This window comes from Leptidea sinapis, chromosome 38, assembly GCF_905404315.1.
Source record: "Leptidea sinapis chromosome 38, ilLepSina1.1, whole genome shotgun sequence".
In the NCBI taxonomy this organism is placed as follows: Eukaryota; Metazoa; Arthropoda; class Insecta; order Lepidoptera; family Pieridae; genus Leptidea; species Leptidea sinapis.
In genome coordinates this window covers 5,349,219-5,366,520 of record NC_066302.1, presented here as the reverse complement: position 1 = coordinate 5,366,520, position 17,302 = coordinate 5,349,219, and the positions used below count along the sequence as shown (strand labels likewise).

Sequence of the window (17,302 nt, the reverse complement as noted above, 5' to 3'; positions counted from 1 at the left end):
CCGCTTACGATGCGGTCGATTAGCCGATGGAGAGTCTTCAGCGCCACGTCGCACCAGTTGCGCCTTTACTGTCATCTGCGACACCCGCGCTCGCGTAGCTACAACCGTAGTCTATCCGCGTATACTCCAACTGTTACTTTATGTTGTCAATAGATATTTAAATACAGTCCACTCTTTCCTTCGCCACCACTACCAAATTAAACATATGAATCTGGTAATATAAATGTTAATTTCAAATCGAGCCCCTTAAACCCCGATAAATTTACCTAAAATTTGAAATAAAAATATTTCAGAGTCACATTTCGAAATAAAAACCACCCTATCACTAAATTTGGACTAAACTGCACTCGGTGTTCTAAATTTCATTTAAATGGTTAAAAGTGAAAGTTAAATAATGTTATCTAGCCACCGCTAATGACGTACTAGCTCTTAAACTGAACTCCGAAATAAAGGAATAGGATAATATCATTGAGAAATAAATAACATTCTATGTAGATCATGGCCAATTTTGATCCATGCCACTGTGAAATGACATAATATCTATTATTTCAAGGCGAACGAATCTCACAATAGCGAAGTTTATTCGGTCTTTACATAAAGTTTGAAGAGGGCCCACTATTAGCTGAAGTTCGCATATCAAATACGAGCTTCGCATTCACAGATATTTGCATACACTCTCGAGACGGCGCCGATACTAACGTCCACTCTAAGGCTCTCTAATGCATTTCTGCACTTGTAAATCTTATACGCGTATTGTGAAGCTTCATACTTATCGAGAACAATTGTAAAATTATAATACTATGGTTGTCTAAATACTATCACTGAGAAAAAATTAATAAATTATGGCAGCTGGGACTCTAATACACAACACTATAAAGGTGGTAAAACCGGTGGAGTTTGGTATATTTCTTGGCATTACTCTTGATTCCAAATTACAATGGGGCCCCCATATAGACGGATTGGCTAACGGCCGTTCCCAATATTCAGTTTATCTCTTACTTGAGATAAAAATCGTGACTATCGTTGACTTTTCTGTCACAATAAACTTATCGACTTTAGCTCACCTTATCCGTACACACTGTCTGTCAATGGGACGACGTATAGCTTACCAGCGATAGAAATTTGTATGGAAATTTAAATTCACGCGTCCCAATACAAAGCGATAAGAATGACTTATCGGGTATATTGGGACAGTTTCAGATTGTTGACAGGTAATTACTGACAGAAGAAGGTAGTAATTTATCTCTATCTGTAGATAATATGTTGGGAACGGCTGTTAGTTCTGCAGCAAATACGGTTATAAAATTAGACAGTTAACTGACATAGATACGGCGCGACTATACTTTAGTTATTTCCATAGAATTAGGTCCTACTATGGTACATTGTTATGGGGCAGTGCGGCCGATATTAATACCATCTTTGTGCTGCAGAAGAGGGCTATTCTTACCATTTATAACCTGACCTAAAGAATCATTAAGAGAAAATTTTAAAGAAATTAACATTTTGACTCATGCTTCTCAATATATTCTTGATAATGTTCTATATGTACTTAAGCACATTGAGGAATTTGCTAAAAACTGTGACAATCATTATGTTATCACGAGGAATAAACATAAACTTGTTATGCCTACTACTCGGTTAAGTAGAGTTAGGAAGTCTTTTATTGCGCGATATATATGCTTCTACAATATGATCACAGAAAATGTACAAAACAAATGTGTTACGAATGTTTTTGTACGATATTTCATTGTAATTCATATTTTTAACCGACTTCTAAAAAGGAGGTGGTTATCAATTCGTCGGTATTTTTTTTATATTTGTTACCTCAAAACTTTCGACTGGGTGAACCGATTTCGATAATTCTTTTTTTATTTGAAAGCTTCTCATTGTAATTTGGTCCAGATCTGACTATGGCATCCATTAGAAAACCATAAAAGTCTTAAATTTGCTATACATAGGTATAGCAAAGTGGATGACAAAATTACGAATAACTCAATATCGCGCAAACCGATTGCGAAAATTATTTTTTATTGGAATGGATATGAGAGATTCAAAGATAGATTGGTGAGAGTTTGGTTAGGTTCTGATAACGGAATCCATGACAAAGTAACGGAACTCTTCAATTCTTAGGAGCAAATTAACTTTATTCGGCCGAATTTTTTTTATGCTATCCGGGTATTTAAGTCATCTACCAGAACATAGTTATGGTCAAGTAATTGTCGTAGTCGAATATGATCATTGAGACTCCTTACCGACTTACAGTAAGGGTGGGATCGGACGACGTATAGCTTACGAGTACCAGCGATAGAAGTTTGTATGGAAATTGCAACCAACATTTCATCTACCACCTAAACGGGAAATTTACCATCTGCCATGGAACCTAAAGCCAAAGATCAAGAAGTCAGTCTCAATGCCGACTTGATTTTTACGATATCATAACATAATAATTTTGGAACAAGACATACCAAGATTTACGAACCATGGGTCACTCGATGGGTTGGCTCAATGGAGAGGCGCTTGGACGGAACCCCAGGGGGTCAGGTTTGAGTCCCGCACCGTCCATAAATTTAGATTTTACAAATTTAATTTAATTAATCCTAGAAGTGAGGGTTATCACTTTAAACAAAAAACAATTTGTTTAGATCAAAACGTTAACATTTTTCAGAAACCTTTTACGGATTTAGGACTTATATATTAATATTTTATGAACGATGCGGGATTCGAACCCACGACCTCCGGCGTTCCGTGCCGGTGCTCTAACCAACTGAGCTAACCGTTCGGGTACCGCCTCGTTATAACATTCTGTTTGCTTTGTTCAACTCTCAGGTTGTGGCTTCATCTACAGGATCCACTTTACAGTTGATAACCTGCTCAACTCCAATATTCGCATATTAGGAAATTGACTTGAGATGTCGCTCTTGTAAATCTAAGCAATATGTTATGTTTTTAAATTGATAACCCTCACTTCTAGGATTAATACACAAATAAAATTTGAAAAACAAAATTTTATGAAGGATGCGAACCCACGACCTCCGGCGTTCCGTGCCGGTGCTCTATCCAACTGAGCTAACCGTTCGAGTACCGCCTCGTTATAAAATTCTGTTTGCTTTGTTCAACTGAGAGTTGAGTTGTGGCTTCATCTTCATCATCATTCGAATTAATAAACGTTTAAAACATAACATATTATTAAATATATAATTAATATAACGCTTAAGTAAGAAGTCAGTTGAAAAATGTAACAGCGGCATATGGAAGTCGTTCCTGAAAAACGTTCCAAGCCACAAACATTACATTTTAAGGAATTCGTGTTTTAACTTTAATAAATATTAGTGTACTCCATATATGTGGGTTGGGCTACTAAGTCATGATTTCATTTATAGAGTGACAGTAGGGCTGGCATTTTTTGTCAGTCCGTTAATATGAATCACGTGACCAGTTTTGTGTTCTAAACTCAATTTCATGATTGTGGTGTGGAACGTTTTTCTGTAATTACATCCACATATGCTCCTCATGTAGCTAACTATAGTCTCATACTGGAACATATTCAAAATAAACAGTAAGACTGTATGTTTACGACTTGTCAATCGAAATCGGTTACAACAGATTCAGATGTATTTCTGTTATGTTCTTATCTCTCGCACACTTTTTTTGAACGCTCGTGAATTTGAAGTCTATGGTCTTGACTAAATTGTATTAATATAAACAAAATTACATACTAGTCCACACTCTGTGATTCCACAGATTTCAAATCTCTATTTACTATTTTTGTTATGGAAAAGGAGGACAAACGAGCGTACGGGTTGTCTGATGTTAATTGAATTTTTATTGAAGTAGGCGTTACTTTGCGGAAATCCATAATTATACAAATGATTTAAGTTTTCTTTAGTGTTAATTACGCCAATATATGTCCCACCAATATATGTTTTTACTGGTGTGTCAGATTTTGGCGAGACAACACGTCCTGAGGATGCCTCGTGTTGAGGCGAAACACGTGTCGAATTGTTTAAAAACAAATATTGGCGGAATTAACACTAAAGAAAACTTAAATCATTTGTATAAGTCTAACAAGGAAAAAGTACTGAGGGCCTACCATCAACTTTTAATAAGCGATGCGAATCCGATGTAGTTCAGTTTAGGTACCCAAACTGAATCACTTAAATTCGTACCATGAAGTGCCTTTTTCTGAATGGCGTTTGGATCGCTTATAAAGAATGAACGAAATAAAATTGCGTTTCGAAACCTAAAATAATATGATTTTTAGCGGTTTTTTTGCGTAGTAAATACTAAAAATACATTTTAAAATTTGTATGATGTTAAGTGATCACCCACATTCTCTTGCAACACCAGATGAAACAAAGGAGCGTTGCCGGCCTTTAAGGAAGAAAGTTCCTTGAAGACCGCATTGTGGAGGCACGCCACAGATCCAGGTGGTAGGGATGATATCCTAATTTGTGGGGTTGCAAAAATGGAATTCGTCGGCAGGAATCAGATGAAACAGCTCTTCGGAACACACATCGCTTATAGACAGACAGACATTTGAGTACATACGGAAAAAAAATACTGAGAAAAACCTCAACCTTATTACAATAAAAAATATTCACAAGTATAATATATATAATGTTGTTAATAAAGTTACTCCTGCCTAATAATTTTTATTGATGTTGCGATTTTCAAATTTCCGCATTATCAGCACAGATGAGATTGCGAAATCTCCAAACTACGTCCCCCACCCATCGCCGAAAACAAATTCCGAACTTATTAAGAGGTTCTAGAAACTCATTTCACTGCTGGCATTATTTTGTAATAATATAGCTAATAATGGCTCGGTTTATTTAAAACTTCAGCGGTTGGGGTGTAGCCGATGTTATTAAGTTTTTATGAACAATGTGAGGTTGTGTTATATTTTTGGCATTAGTTGATAATTAGAGATTTTGAATTGTCTTTCGCTTTGTACTTTTATACTATAACTTTATGTGTATGATTTTAAAATAAGTAGGCGCATATCTAAATTTTTTTATAAATAGATACCTTCATACACAAATAAAATTTGAAAAACAACATTGTATGAACGATTCAGGACTCGAATCAACGACCTCTGGCGTTCCGTGCCAGTGCTATAACCACTGGTTATCAAATTTAAAGTAGATCCTGTAGATGAAGCCACAATCTGAGAGTTGAACAAAGCATACAAGATTTTATGACGATACGTTAGCTCAGTTGGTTAAAGCACTGGCACGGAACGTCAGAGGTCGTGGGTTCGAGCCCCGCATCGTTCATAAAATTTTGTTTTTCAAAATTAATTTGTGTATTAATCCTAGAACTGAGGGTTGTCACTTTAAAAACATAAAAAATTGTTTAGATATCTTCATTATTAAAATAGTATTTTTTTAATATAAGAGGGGGTACATGAGTCTAATATGATGGGATGTGGAGCAACCATCCATGAACAGTTTCTGAATTAATCTTTATGAAAGCCTATGAGAATTTAGATTACAATTTACAATTATAAATTAACTAAAAATAAAATAAAAACAGTAATAAATAAAACAAAAACAGTAATAGTAATAATGTAAGAGTAGTAGATATCATTAACAATGGGTTAAACACCGTTCATATTCTAAATTTCTTTCTGCACTAGCGAAGACTTTGTGAAAAGTACCATGAGCCAACAATATCGTTGCTAATAACATAACATAGTCATAGTTGTTGTCATGTTGACTTTACATATAACTATATTTATACTTTACATATAACTTTACATAAAAATGTATTGAAAAGTGCGAACATTTCTTTTATTTCAAAACTCAGCCAAATATATAAAAAGTTTTCAGAGGTCGATGTAATAGGAAATACATCTACAATTTACCTACCCCACATATAAAATAAATGTATAGAATCTTGCGTATTATCTAGTTGTAATTTATTCCAAAATAATACCCTAGTTTAAAACGGGTGACAAAAGTGGTCCTTCCTTTTCTTTATATTATAGTAAAAAATATTTTAGACCGAATAATTGTTACTTTTTTTTTCACACAAGATTAATAAATCTTAATACTCTTTTGAAAAGTGTAACAAAAAAATTTATTGAATTAGGCGTTACTTTGCGGAAATCCATTATTATACAAATGATTTAAGTTTTCTTTAGTGTTAATTCCGCCAATATTTGTTTTTAAAACAATCGTCCTGACAACAGAGAGTGAGACACTGAGACAACACGTCCTGAGGATGCCTTGTGTAGAGGCGAAACACGTGTCGAATTGTTTTAAAAACAAATATTGGCGGAATTAACACTAAAGAAAACTTAAATCATTTGTATAAGTCTAACAAGGAAAAAGTACTGAGGGCCTACCATCAACTTTTAATAAGCGATGCGAATCCGATGCAGTTCAGTTTAGGTACGCAAACTGAATCACTTAAATTCGTACCATGAAGTGCCTTTTTCTGAATGGCGTTTGGATCGCTTATGAAGAATGAACGAAATAAAATTGCGTTTCGAAACCTAAAATGATATGATTTTTAGCGGTTTTTTTGCGTAGAAAATACTAAAAATACATTTTAAAATTGCGCAATTGCGTCAAATTATAAACCATTAATGCCCTTTTTTATACTTATTAAATAATAGTAATATAAATAACTATAGTTCTTTGAATTACAAATTAAATGTTTGCTTATGTGTTTTCGTAAAAATAACGAGTTATGAACGCACCTCCATTGATGTTTGATTTGACAGGACCACAGAGTACATTTTTTTTTAATTCGTTCTTGCGAACAGGCTACAGCCCGGGCCCTTACTGCCTCGGTTTTTATTATTTTCATTTTTGGTATTTATTTTCAGTATTTTGTTTTACAAAAAAGTCCAATAAAGCATTCTCATCTCATCTTTCATCAATAAAGTTTTTCTTTTCTATGTTTTCTCTATTTTTTAAAAGATATTAACAACTTGATTCACTTTCCTCTAAGGAAGTAGCAACATTTTTCGAATCGGTCACTTTGGCAAATAAGCTATCCAGTTTAGGTTGAAATAACACCTCATGGTACGAATGAATGAACGAACTAAATCAGTTTGCGATTCAGTTGATATCATTTTTGACATTCAATTGACATCATTGCGATTTAATCAGTTGATTTGACGTCAACCTAAATTAGATAGCTCTAATCACGTCGTGGTATGAAATAGCAAAGCAGTTCATTTTAGGTTGTCAATTGAATCGCAATAAGAGTTCATGGTAGGCCCGCAGTGCGCCGATTTGATCTGTTAAAACAGTTTTATTGTCGTCAATATAGTCGCGGCCCTTACGTAGAACGACAATAGTCAATTGAATGGTAAGCGCATAGATGGCGACCGATAAAACGCGGGATCCCCTTGCAATGGAATTGCGTACTAGAGCTCAGACAGAGTGTAATCTGCCTGCCTACGGAACCCAAACGCCCCCGAGAGTTTCGCTTGCATTTGATGTCCAAAGACTAAACCTAAATAATAGTTTTAGTTTGAAAAATATACAAAAATGGTACGGTGTTTTTCTTTGTACACTAAAGTGTACAAAGAAAAATTTATTTATTTATTTATTGCTCCAACAGGGTGAACACCAATACAATTCCTTAAAGACTAACATGGATATAACTATTTAGGTGACACCCCAATTACAAACAAATACAAACAGAGCATTACTTACTTTTTAGCAAATTAATAAGCATTAAAAAAAAAATATTAGTATTTTAAATTAATTAAAACTGTGAGAAATTGTGAGAAAGTCTTTCAAAGTCAATTTCAATGTCAAGTTTATTTAATTAGGCTTAAACTAAGCGTATGTTAATATTTCTTTTGAATTACTGAATTGCAGGACAATATTATGTACTTATCACCTTGAGACATGAGATGTTAAGTCTCATTTGCCCAGTAATTTCAATAGCTACGCCGCCCTTCAGACCGAAACACAATAATGCTTACTTACATTACAGATATTTTCTCCTCCATACTTTGTTCGTCCTAACGCAAGTATATTGTGTAATTGGTAATAAAATTGACGTATCGTATCTGCAAGTAAGTCATCTATGCCCATTGCATGGAATCGCGCCAGAACTAAATTAAATTGAAATTAGCCTTCTCTCCCCAGAGCCATTCGCGGATATTTTCCAAAAAATAAAAGCGTATTATATTTGAGAATAGATTTCAGTTTCTCTCCTGTATATAAAATATGTTAGAAACAGACGCCAATGTAATTAAAATCCTGTCTCAAGAGAAACACATATAATTGTTTCACGACCTTATTAAAATTATTATTTCTCTTATTTGCCTGTTTTTAATTTGACTAGACCTACCTCAGTAGCGTGTTTTGTCTGACGCGTAATGTTTTTAATCATTACTAATTAAAAGTGGGAGGCTCCTTTGCACAGGATGCCGGCTAGATTATGGGTACAACAACGGTGCCTATATCCGCCGTGAAGCAGTAATGTGTAAGCATTTCAATTACCATCAGCAATACGTCCTGCTCGTCTCGTCTCTTACTGTCATAAAAAAAGTAATATAGCGTACATTCACGTCATCTACGAATTCATTAATCGCAAACAAATTTAATAAAGCAGTTCTTTCTGTTTTAATCTAAATTTTTGATTTAATGCTTATCTTTTAGAGCAAGTTCAAATTTTTGAACAGTTTTTTTACTTCTAAGTAAGTATTTATTGATATTAGCAGGGTACGCTTAACGATGTTTCTATTTTAAGTTAACTAACCCTAATTCAATTCTGAAATAAAGAAAAAATGCCAAAATTGCACGAGATATCTGCGTGTGTCATCTCAGAGTATAAGAAGCAGCAGGGGCATGCATATCATATAGGCAATTAGGCAGTGCCTACGTCGTTATGAACCTAAATAAATATAGCACTAGTGTTAAAATTAATTTAGTTTAATTTGGTTCTGTTATTTTATTACCAAACTTCTATTGAACATATACTCATAAAATTTTTCCTTGCGCTAGATACTAAATAAGTACGGTAAGTAATCTTTTCTTATTCCAAAGCTCAACTACGACTAGTTAGATCCACAGTGCCTACCTTGCTAGAAGACCAATGCACGCCCCTGAGAAGCGGAAGCTTATAGACATTTAATAATTCTGGTTTTATAAGCTGTCATTTAGATATGATAAGCAAATTTTTATGTGTGGCAATCAGCTATGCTAGCTTAGCTCTCCTAAAATTGTTCCGAAGAGCTGTTTTTCCTGATACCTGCCAACGAATTCCACCTTCGCACGACACGCTATAAGTTAGGATATCATCCTCACCATCTGGATATGTGGCGGTCCTCCACAGTGCGGTTTTCAAGGAGCTTTCTTCCACGTACTACAAAGCTGTAGAATGAGCTTCCTTGTGCGGTGTTTCCGGGACGATACGACATGGGTACCTTCAAAAAAAGCGCGTACACCTTTACGATACCTGAAAAATCCTCTGCGAAACGAAATATTTCAATACATCATTTGGCATGTTACATAACGTCTCGCGATCGGTTCTGAATTTCAAATCAACATGGCTATTCGAAGTAAATACTTTTATCCAATTAAAAATATTCATTTCCTATGTGACTTCCCTCTCTCTTTCCACAATTGATGCAGGTCAAATGTTATTAGAAATCAATCGGAGTTTAAGAAAGGGAATAATAGTTTCTATTCGTTTAGCTGAAGACTTTCTGTCACATTGTTGGCCATGCGGTATACAAGGAGTCTCAAACGCAGTCAACATTTAAATAATCTAAGTATCACTTTTTGTTGATGAGAGGTATTTTTAGAAGGAAAAAAAATACAAGGAGATCATTATATGTTAAATGAAGCTACGGTTTCAAATAAATTTAGACTATTATAAAAGACTCATAATTACTTGTTGTTACAAAAAAATGCATTGCGTAACTAGCAAATGTGAAAATATTGCTCGGTATATCCACTAAATATGCATAATACTTATTTTAAATATTTTAGAACATCAAAGAAGGTATTAAGCCTTTAATTTGAAATGAGTTACATTATAGTTTATAATATTTTATAGCTAGAGAAACAAAATGATTATGAATAGGATCCTCAAATTAAAATTGTCTGAAGTTTTATTTCTATTTAATGTTAAACAAAGAAAGAAATTATAACAATAAGATAATTTATAGAAATTTCAATAAATGTTTTTGAGAGGCCGATATCCATGGGAATTATACGCCATATAGTGTGTCTCGGTGGACGAACAGTTATGTACTTAACTGCGTCGAAAAGTAAAACTCTCAGCTCTTTGTCTGAAAACATATAAAGCTAATTAAAAATGTTTATTTTTTTAAATATCTTCACAAACCTGACTCAACCAAGGAATTATCTGAAAATCAAGGAGATAGTACTATTTTGTTTTCCATTAATGTATAACCCGATATACAGGACATAACAGCCTAGGACGTACAAAATTTTGTATTCGAAATGACGTCCTTGTTGTGCGATATAATGCGCTTTATACTAATCTCATACTAAATGTAGGTTAAAAGACATTTATTTCTCATTAAAAACATAATATTGTCACTTACATGAGAACATAAAATGATGTAAGTAATAATTTATTCGCCTTTCTTTACATGTTTCAGTTCATACATATCTAGGTACTTAGTATTTATTCTTCTTCACAAAATTTATTATTATACACTTTTACAGGTCACTGTCACATAGCAAACTACACACATCAAAAAAGTCTATGCAACATGTACTAATTTAAATATTAGGATGGTTTTTCACATTATAACGTATTTTATTTTTAAAATAAAAATTTAGGGTTCTATGATGTAAAAATAACAGCTGTTGTCTTTATAAGTTATTTTAATATATATTAACAATATTAGAATATACTGCAGAGACTACGGTACATAAGCATCTAAACATTTTTTTAACAAAATAAAATTTTCTAAAGAAAATACAATTTTATACAAAGTATGGCCTCCTCTGCTATTCAAAACTTGTCGGCAACGATTATTCACTGAATGAATGAGACTGTTTATGTCATCTTGCGGTATTCGCTCCCAATGGAATTGTAGCAATTCCTTCAGCTGTTGGGTTGTTGTCACTCCGCCCAAGTCCTACAAAACACGTCTCTGAAGCATGTCCCATGCATGCTCGATAGGGTTGAGGTCTGGCGATTGTGCAGGTCAGGGTCGTTCGCCGTTGCCAAGTATTGACTGGTTCGCCGAGCTGTATGTGAATGCGCATTGTCATGCATTAACGTAAAATCGGAGCCAAAGGTTTGTGCAAATGGATAAGGTCTGAGAATATTCTCAACGTAATTTTCAGTGTTCATGTTTCCATTTACAAAAACGAGCTCAGTTCGCCTGTTCTTCATAATACCCGCCCATACCATAACTGTTGAGCCGCTGTATGGATGAACTTCCTTAATGATGAGCCTTTCAGTATTTCCGAGCCGACGGTACACTCGCACCCTCCTTGTATCAGGCCTAAACCCGAATCGCGACACATCGGAAAACATAATTTTATCCCATTGTTCCTGGGTCCATGTTCTGCGTTCTCTACACCATTCATTTCGACGAGCGCGATTCCAGTAACGTATCGGTGGGCACCTAATTGGGCGTCGAGCTCGTAGTCCGTACTCATGCAGTCGATTTCGCACAGTTTGGGGACTTACATCAATACCACTTGAATTTTGTAGCCTTAAACTTATCTCTCGGTCTCTCGGCTGGCGTCTTGCAGTCAGTTGTATGTGCCGGTCTTGCCGAGTGGCTGTACTCCTTTTACGGCCTGAATGCTGTTCAGCGTCGCTCCATGACGTAAAGAATATCTAACAATTCAATTTTATCGCTAACTTTATTTAAATGGTTGGTAAAATTATAAAATCAAGGCTAAAGGTAGCAATAAAAACACACTTAATGTCAAACAAATTCCCTTTCATTTAATTTTATGAAAAAAAATTTTTTTACAACCAGCCAGTATGTCATCAATAACAAAAAAGTTTACATACCTCTGCACTTTGAGTGAATACAGACTTAGAAATTAATTAATATAAATGGTAAATTAAAACAAGTGTAATATCATGCATGTTGCTTAGACTTTTTTGATGTGTGTATTTCAGATATGTTTTTTTTAAACTTAGAAATAATGTAGTCTGATAACTCACGTTTAAATGTATGGAAGCGTTTTATATAAAAATTTTTGATACTTCTCGTTTTATTTTTAATTATTGATGTCATTTTACTGATAAAGTTACTTAGTTTAGATATCAGTTTAAAATTCTTTTATATCTGTAATAGTTACAGAATATTCGCCCGGTCACAATTAACCATCACAAGAGTGTGATCTGTGTGTATACCTATAAAATATGACAAGGCAACTCCATTTACTCATACATCCATCAGCAGATCTATTTTTTACAATAATACCAACCAATCTGGGAGTATGTCGTTTCAAAAGATAAAAAAAATATAAGCGGCGGAGCCAAACATAAAGAAAACCTTCGAATCGTAACCCTTTTTGAAGTCAGTTGAAAATAGCTGCGGTAGGGGACCGCCAAAAGTTCTCAAATCTGGTCAATTCAGCTAACACACCCATTTCAAAGTTGATGATTCTAAATACAATTGGAAGCGATTCAGTGATGAGCATGTACCTACAAGTTCCTACAACATTCCTAATCCCACTAATATTATAAATGCGAATGTTTGTGAGTGTGTGTGTGTTTGTTACGTCTTCACGCAAAAACTACTGAATGTATTTTAACGAAACTTTACAATAATATAGCTTACACGTCAGAATAACACATAGGCTACATTTTATAAAGATAAAGTGTATATTATCAAAAAACGTCGAACACTAAAAATTTTTTATATGGCAAAACAACGTTTGCCGGGTCAGCTAGTATAAAATAAATTGAAGCACTGAAGATAAGGAATAATGTGGAAAACATAATAATATCCATACCTGTGCATGTTGATATCTCCTTAGCAAGAATCGTCTTTATCGTATCATATTCAAAGAGAATTGTTTCCTGTAGAAATGGTACTAACGATATGTTGTATATAATACTAATTGAATAATGCGACAGCGTCAAAAAGTGAGATCCTTCCTATTTACAAAAATATAATTTAATTGTATATTCAAAAAACAACAATCTTAATGTTAATTTTTAAAAAATCCAGTGGGAGGCTCCTCTGCACCGGATGCCGCCTAGATTATGAGTACCACAACGGCGCCTATTTCTGCCGTGAAGCAGTAATGTGTAAGCATTACTGTGTTTCGGTCTGAAGGCCGTAGCTAGTGAAATTACTGGGCAAATGAGACTTGACCTCTTATGTCTCAAGGTGACGAGCGCAGTTGTAGTGCCACTCAGAATTTTTGGGTTTTTCAATAATCTTGAGCGGGACTGCATTGCAGGGATCAATTACCATCAGCTTAACGTCCTGCTTATCTCGTCCCTTATTTTCGTTAAAAAAATCTATTTTTCAATGACTATAATAGTATTAACATTAAATTGTTTGTAAAAAAACTCTATCTTTGTTAGAAAATCTCTTTTCCCTCGCACGTTTTGTTAGTCAATTTCAATTTCAATTTATTGCAATTCCATAAATATATTAGTGCTTAAATATAACATTTGGAGTTAATACTATAATTATTATACAATGTATTATGGATACCTATATTATGGATACCCAGTTTGGGTGTCGCAATTTGGTCTGAACAGCAGACCGTAGTAGGTAGACCCATATATTTATTTATTTTAGTTTGGCTCGTTTAAAAAATCATTTACGGCATAGTAGCACTTTTCTAATTAAAAGTTTTTCAGTATTTTAATAAATTCATTTTCATTATTTATGCTTCGAATTTTTTTTTGGCAGATTATTATATATTTTTATAGACATTAAGTAAGGATTCGATGTAGTCTCAATGATAGTATATGGTAAGTCTATGGATCACACTAAAGCTGTGAGATCTATAGAGCGTACCTACTCAGACTTTGCTTAGGGTTTACTTACGTAAACATTAGTTGAGTTCGAGCTTAGAGCAATCTTTGGTTTGGTATTTATCACTGACCTGTATAAATACCACTGAACAGGCTGTTCCATATGTTTGACAGCCATTTTTTTGTGACTATTCAAATTCAAATATTTTTGTTCAAAATAGGATTCAAAACCATTAATAATTAAAGATGAAATTTATAAATAAACATTTATAATTAAAGAGCGTGAGGGTGTTCGCTTTATTATTATTATTCCCAGTCCATGGTGTCATTAACAAAATCTTTTATGCTATAGTAACATTTCCCACACAAACGTTTTTTAACAATTCTTTTAAATTTCGTAACACATTTGTTTTGTACATTTTCTGGGATCATATTGTAGAAACATATACGTCGCCCAACAAAAGACGTACTAACCTAACCGAGTAGTAGGCATAACAAGTTTATGTTTATTCCTCGTGTTAACATTATCAATGTCACAGTTTTAAGAAAATTGCTTACGAACATACAGATTATTTTATTTGAAGCGCCATTCGCGAGCGTCCAGAGAACTAATTTTGACGTATAATACAAATGGCTGCGAAGGATCGTACAATACTATGAAATATTTTTGCATTATGTTAATTATACTTCAAGAATCAACGTTATAAAGTACACATTTTTTTGTAAATAGTTTTCCTATCGATGGTTGTTTAGATGAGGTTGTCATCGCTAATTTTAGTTTTGCAGACTCTTGCTACACGATGGCGAATGGCGAATGGCGAAATAGACACAAGAGCACTTTGACAGCCGCCAGTCCAGTGGTAAATAGTAGAGGTCAGTGGTATTTATAGTAATTTGACAGCTGAGATTATGACAAACACACAACCGGTCCGAGGTTCGAGTCTCCTTAGGAGACGCACCGCGACTGTTGTTGCGTAGTCTTTGCGGCCTCCACGGCCCACGTCCTATGTCGCTGTAAAAGCCTTCAGGGCTAATAGCATAGAGGAGGTTTTTAGTCGATAGGTCCATTTCCGCGGAAACTCGAGTCCGACATATGGGCCCCATTTCGGGGCCTAAATACGTAAATGTATTTTCCTCCTCTCGGAAAAAAAAATGAGATTATGCTGACCGCTAGGACAGCCCAATAGAAAGGTCAGGCACGCGTTTCATTTAACACACTACGTTTTCCATAATTATTGAACAAATTCTTAAAATAGAAAATATACTAAATTAAAACAGTATCCCAAACTTATTTGATTATTAGTTTTATTGAAATGAGTGGAAATCTATGAATGATTTATGTGAAATGCGGTCTTGTTAATTAATTTGGATTGTGATACGGAGCGCATTTTAAGATGCGTGAAGCTATGAGTGACAGCAGACAGACATTATACGGGAATTTTAAAATGTCGAACAACAGCTGTTGTGATGACGCAAGGAATTGTTGATCTCCTATTTGTTTGGATTATAGTCTGACTTTTTTCTAAGTCGTCGTTATGGTGTACTTAAGTACCAGCAAGCTTAAGCTTAGTGCGCACTCAAAGCAATGTTTATAAATACGAACTTTGACTCAACTCGTTAGATAAGTGTGAGTACACTCTCTAGATCTCAGTCTAACATGTAGATGCAGTACCTACCACATTCTGGATGCTGTTGAATTAAGCTTGGGAGCAACAATTGTGACATAATTAATGTATACGCACTTAAATTCTAAAACTCACCCCATTTATAAAATGTAATAACTCAACATGGTCAAGGTATAAAAATACGATGTAATAAATTATTATGTTTGCACTCATCTGCAAGGAAAAATATTATTGAAATAGTGAATTTATTATTCAGCTGTTAACGATTGTTGCAACATTGGGAAAATACAGATAATATTGAAAGAGTAAACGACAAAATTTTTCCTTTGAGCACTGTTACTATTTGAGGCTTCAATCATTGGCCATGCGAATGAATGCTTGTACGTCGGGCCATTACTGTGATTTATTACAGTATTGTACAACAGTATAAACGAATTGCAGGGATTTCAACGGCAGGGTTGCACAACCTTTAGAAGATGCATGGGCGATCAGTTCTAGAAACCATCCTGGGGCTAACACCACTGGACATTCATATACAACAAGAAGCGACGATGTCGGCTCCTCGCCTAAAATTGTTGGGCGTATGAAATCACGAGGACTGTGTGACAACTCAGTGGGAACCCCCGTGATAGATAACATGAAAGCATACATGATATAGATGGCTCTTAAATTGACTCCCGAGCTGGCGCTGGCATATTTTTAATAGAACTTAAATGGGGGCACCCTAACGAGTGATCTAACACTACACAAGTACCTTTTTACAATGGCCGTAACGAACAGTCCTAATTCCAGAGAATATCTGTCAAAGATGAAACGAGTTCACAAACAGTTCCACATAATGAGATCAGGTTAACCAGTTACAGAATTGCAGTAACAGGAGCTACAATACCACCACAAGTGAAAACCGCTTGGAAATCTGTAATCTCAGATTTTTTCATGGTTTGTAGGACCTAATTTTTATTGGTTTAAAAGTGTTGCCGCTGCCAGCTAATTATAGGTACTAAGTGGCTGTACAAGGTATAAAGATTTGTCGTCAAGTATCAGAGAAAAACCAAATCTTACAAAGTATACTAAGCTCTTTATTATCTTATGTATTCTATTACAAATTCTAAGGTAATGCACAAAAATATTTTATAAAACTTTTAACTTACAAGACACAGCCTTAAATTCAGAATAATGTTATATACACCTCATATATTGTAGGCATTTTTTTTACTAAATTGAATAGGCATAAATAAAATTATATTTAAAAATAACTTACCAAAAAATTTACTACGTTAGCCATTGGAGTGTAAATATCCAACAAATGTTTGTATGTAACCAAAAACTTCTTTACTGTAGAATTTTTCTGATCCAAGCATGAAATGTTTTTTAATTCATCCAATTTACGCCGAATACATTTAATTCGATTACAGTATAAATTAAATACCAAAACTGTGTCGGCATTACTTATAACCGCAGTTATTCTCAATGACAACGTCGACAGGAATTCTATTTTTAGTATATCATAAAAGTCAGACATATTAGAAAATACTTGGTACAAAATAAGAATTGCGTAACAACCAAATGTGAAAAATGCATCAAAGTGATTCTTGTATCCAATAGTTCTATCAAATGTTTTCATTCTCATAACATACTTAAATAAATATTTTTCTTTCCCTAACAATGATAATAAGGAAAATAATAATAATTTGAGAAGTACCACAGTTTGAGAAAAAGGAATAAAATATTTGATAGTTTTGAATGATTTGCTCAAAATGAAA

General features: G+C 34.3%; 1 protein-coding gene across 1 annotated transcript; it reads right to left on the bottom strand.

Moving 5' to 3' along the window:
* Nucleotides 1-10,103: 10,103 nt before the first annotated feature.
* LOC126975923 (uncharacterized) lies at nt 10,104-17,061 on the bottom strand. The gene is made up of 3 exons (XM_050824036.1): nt 16,801-17,061; nt 12,936-13,080; nt 10,104-10,267 (listed from the first exon to the last, which is right to left on the bottom strand). The coding sequence occupies exons 1-3, from the start codon at nt 17,059-17,061 to the stop codon at nt 10,104-10,106; spliced, it is 570 nt and encodes a 189-aa protein (XP_050679993.1).
* Between the last annotated feature and the right edge of the window lie 241 nt (nt 17,062-17,302).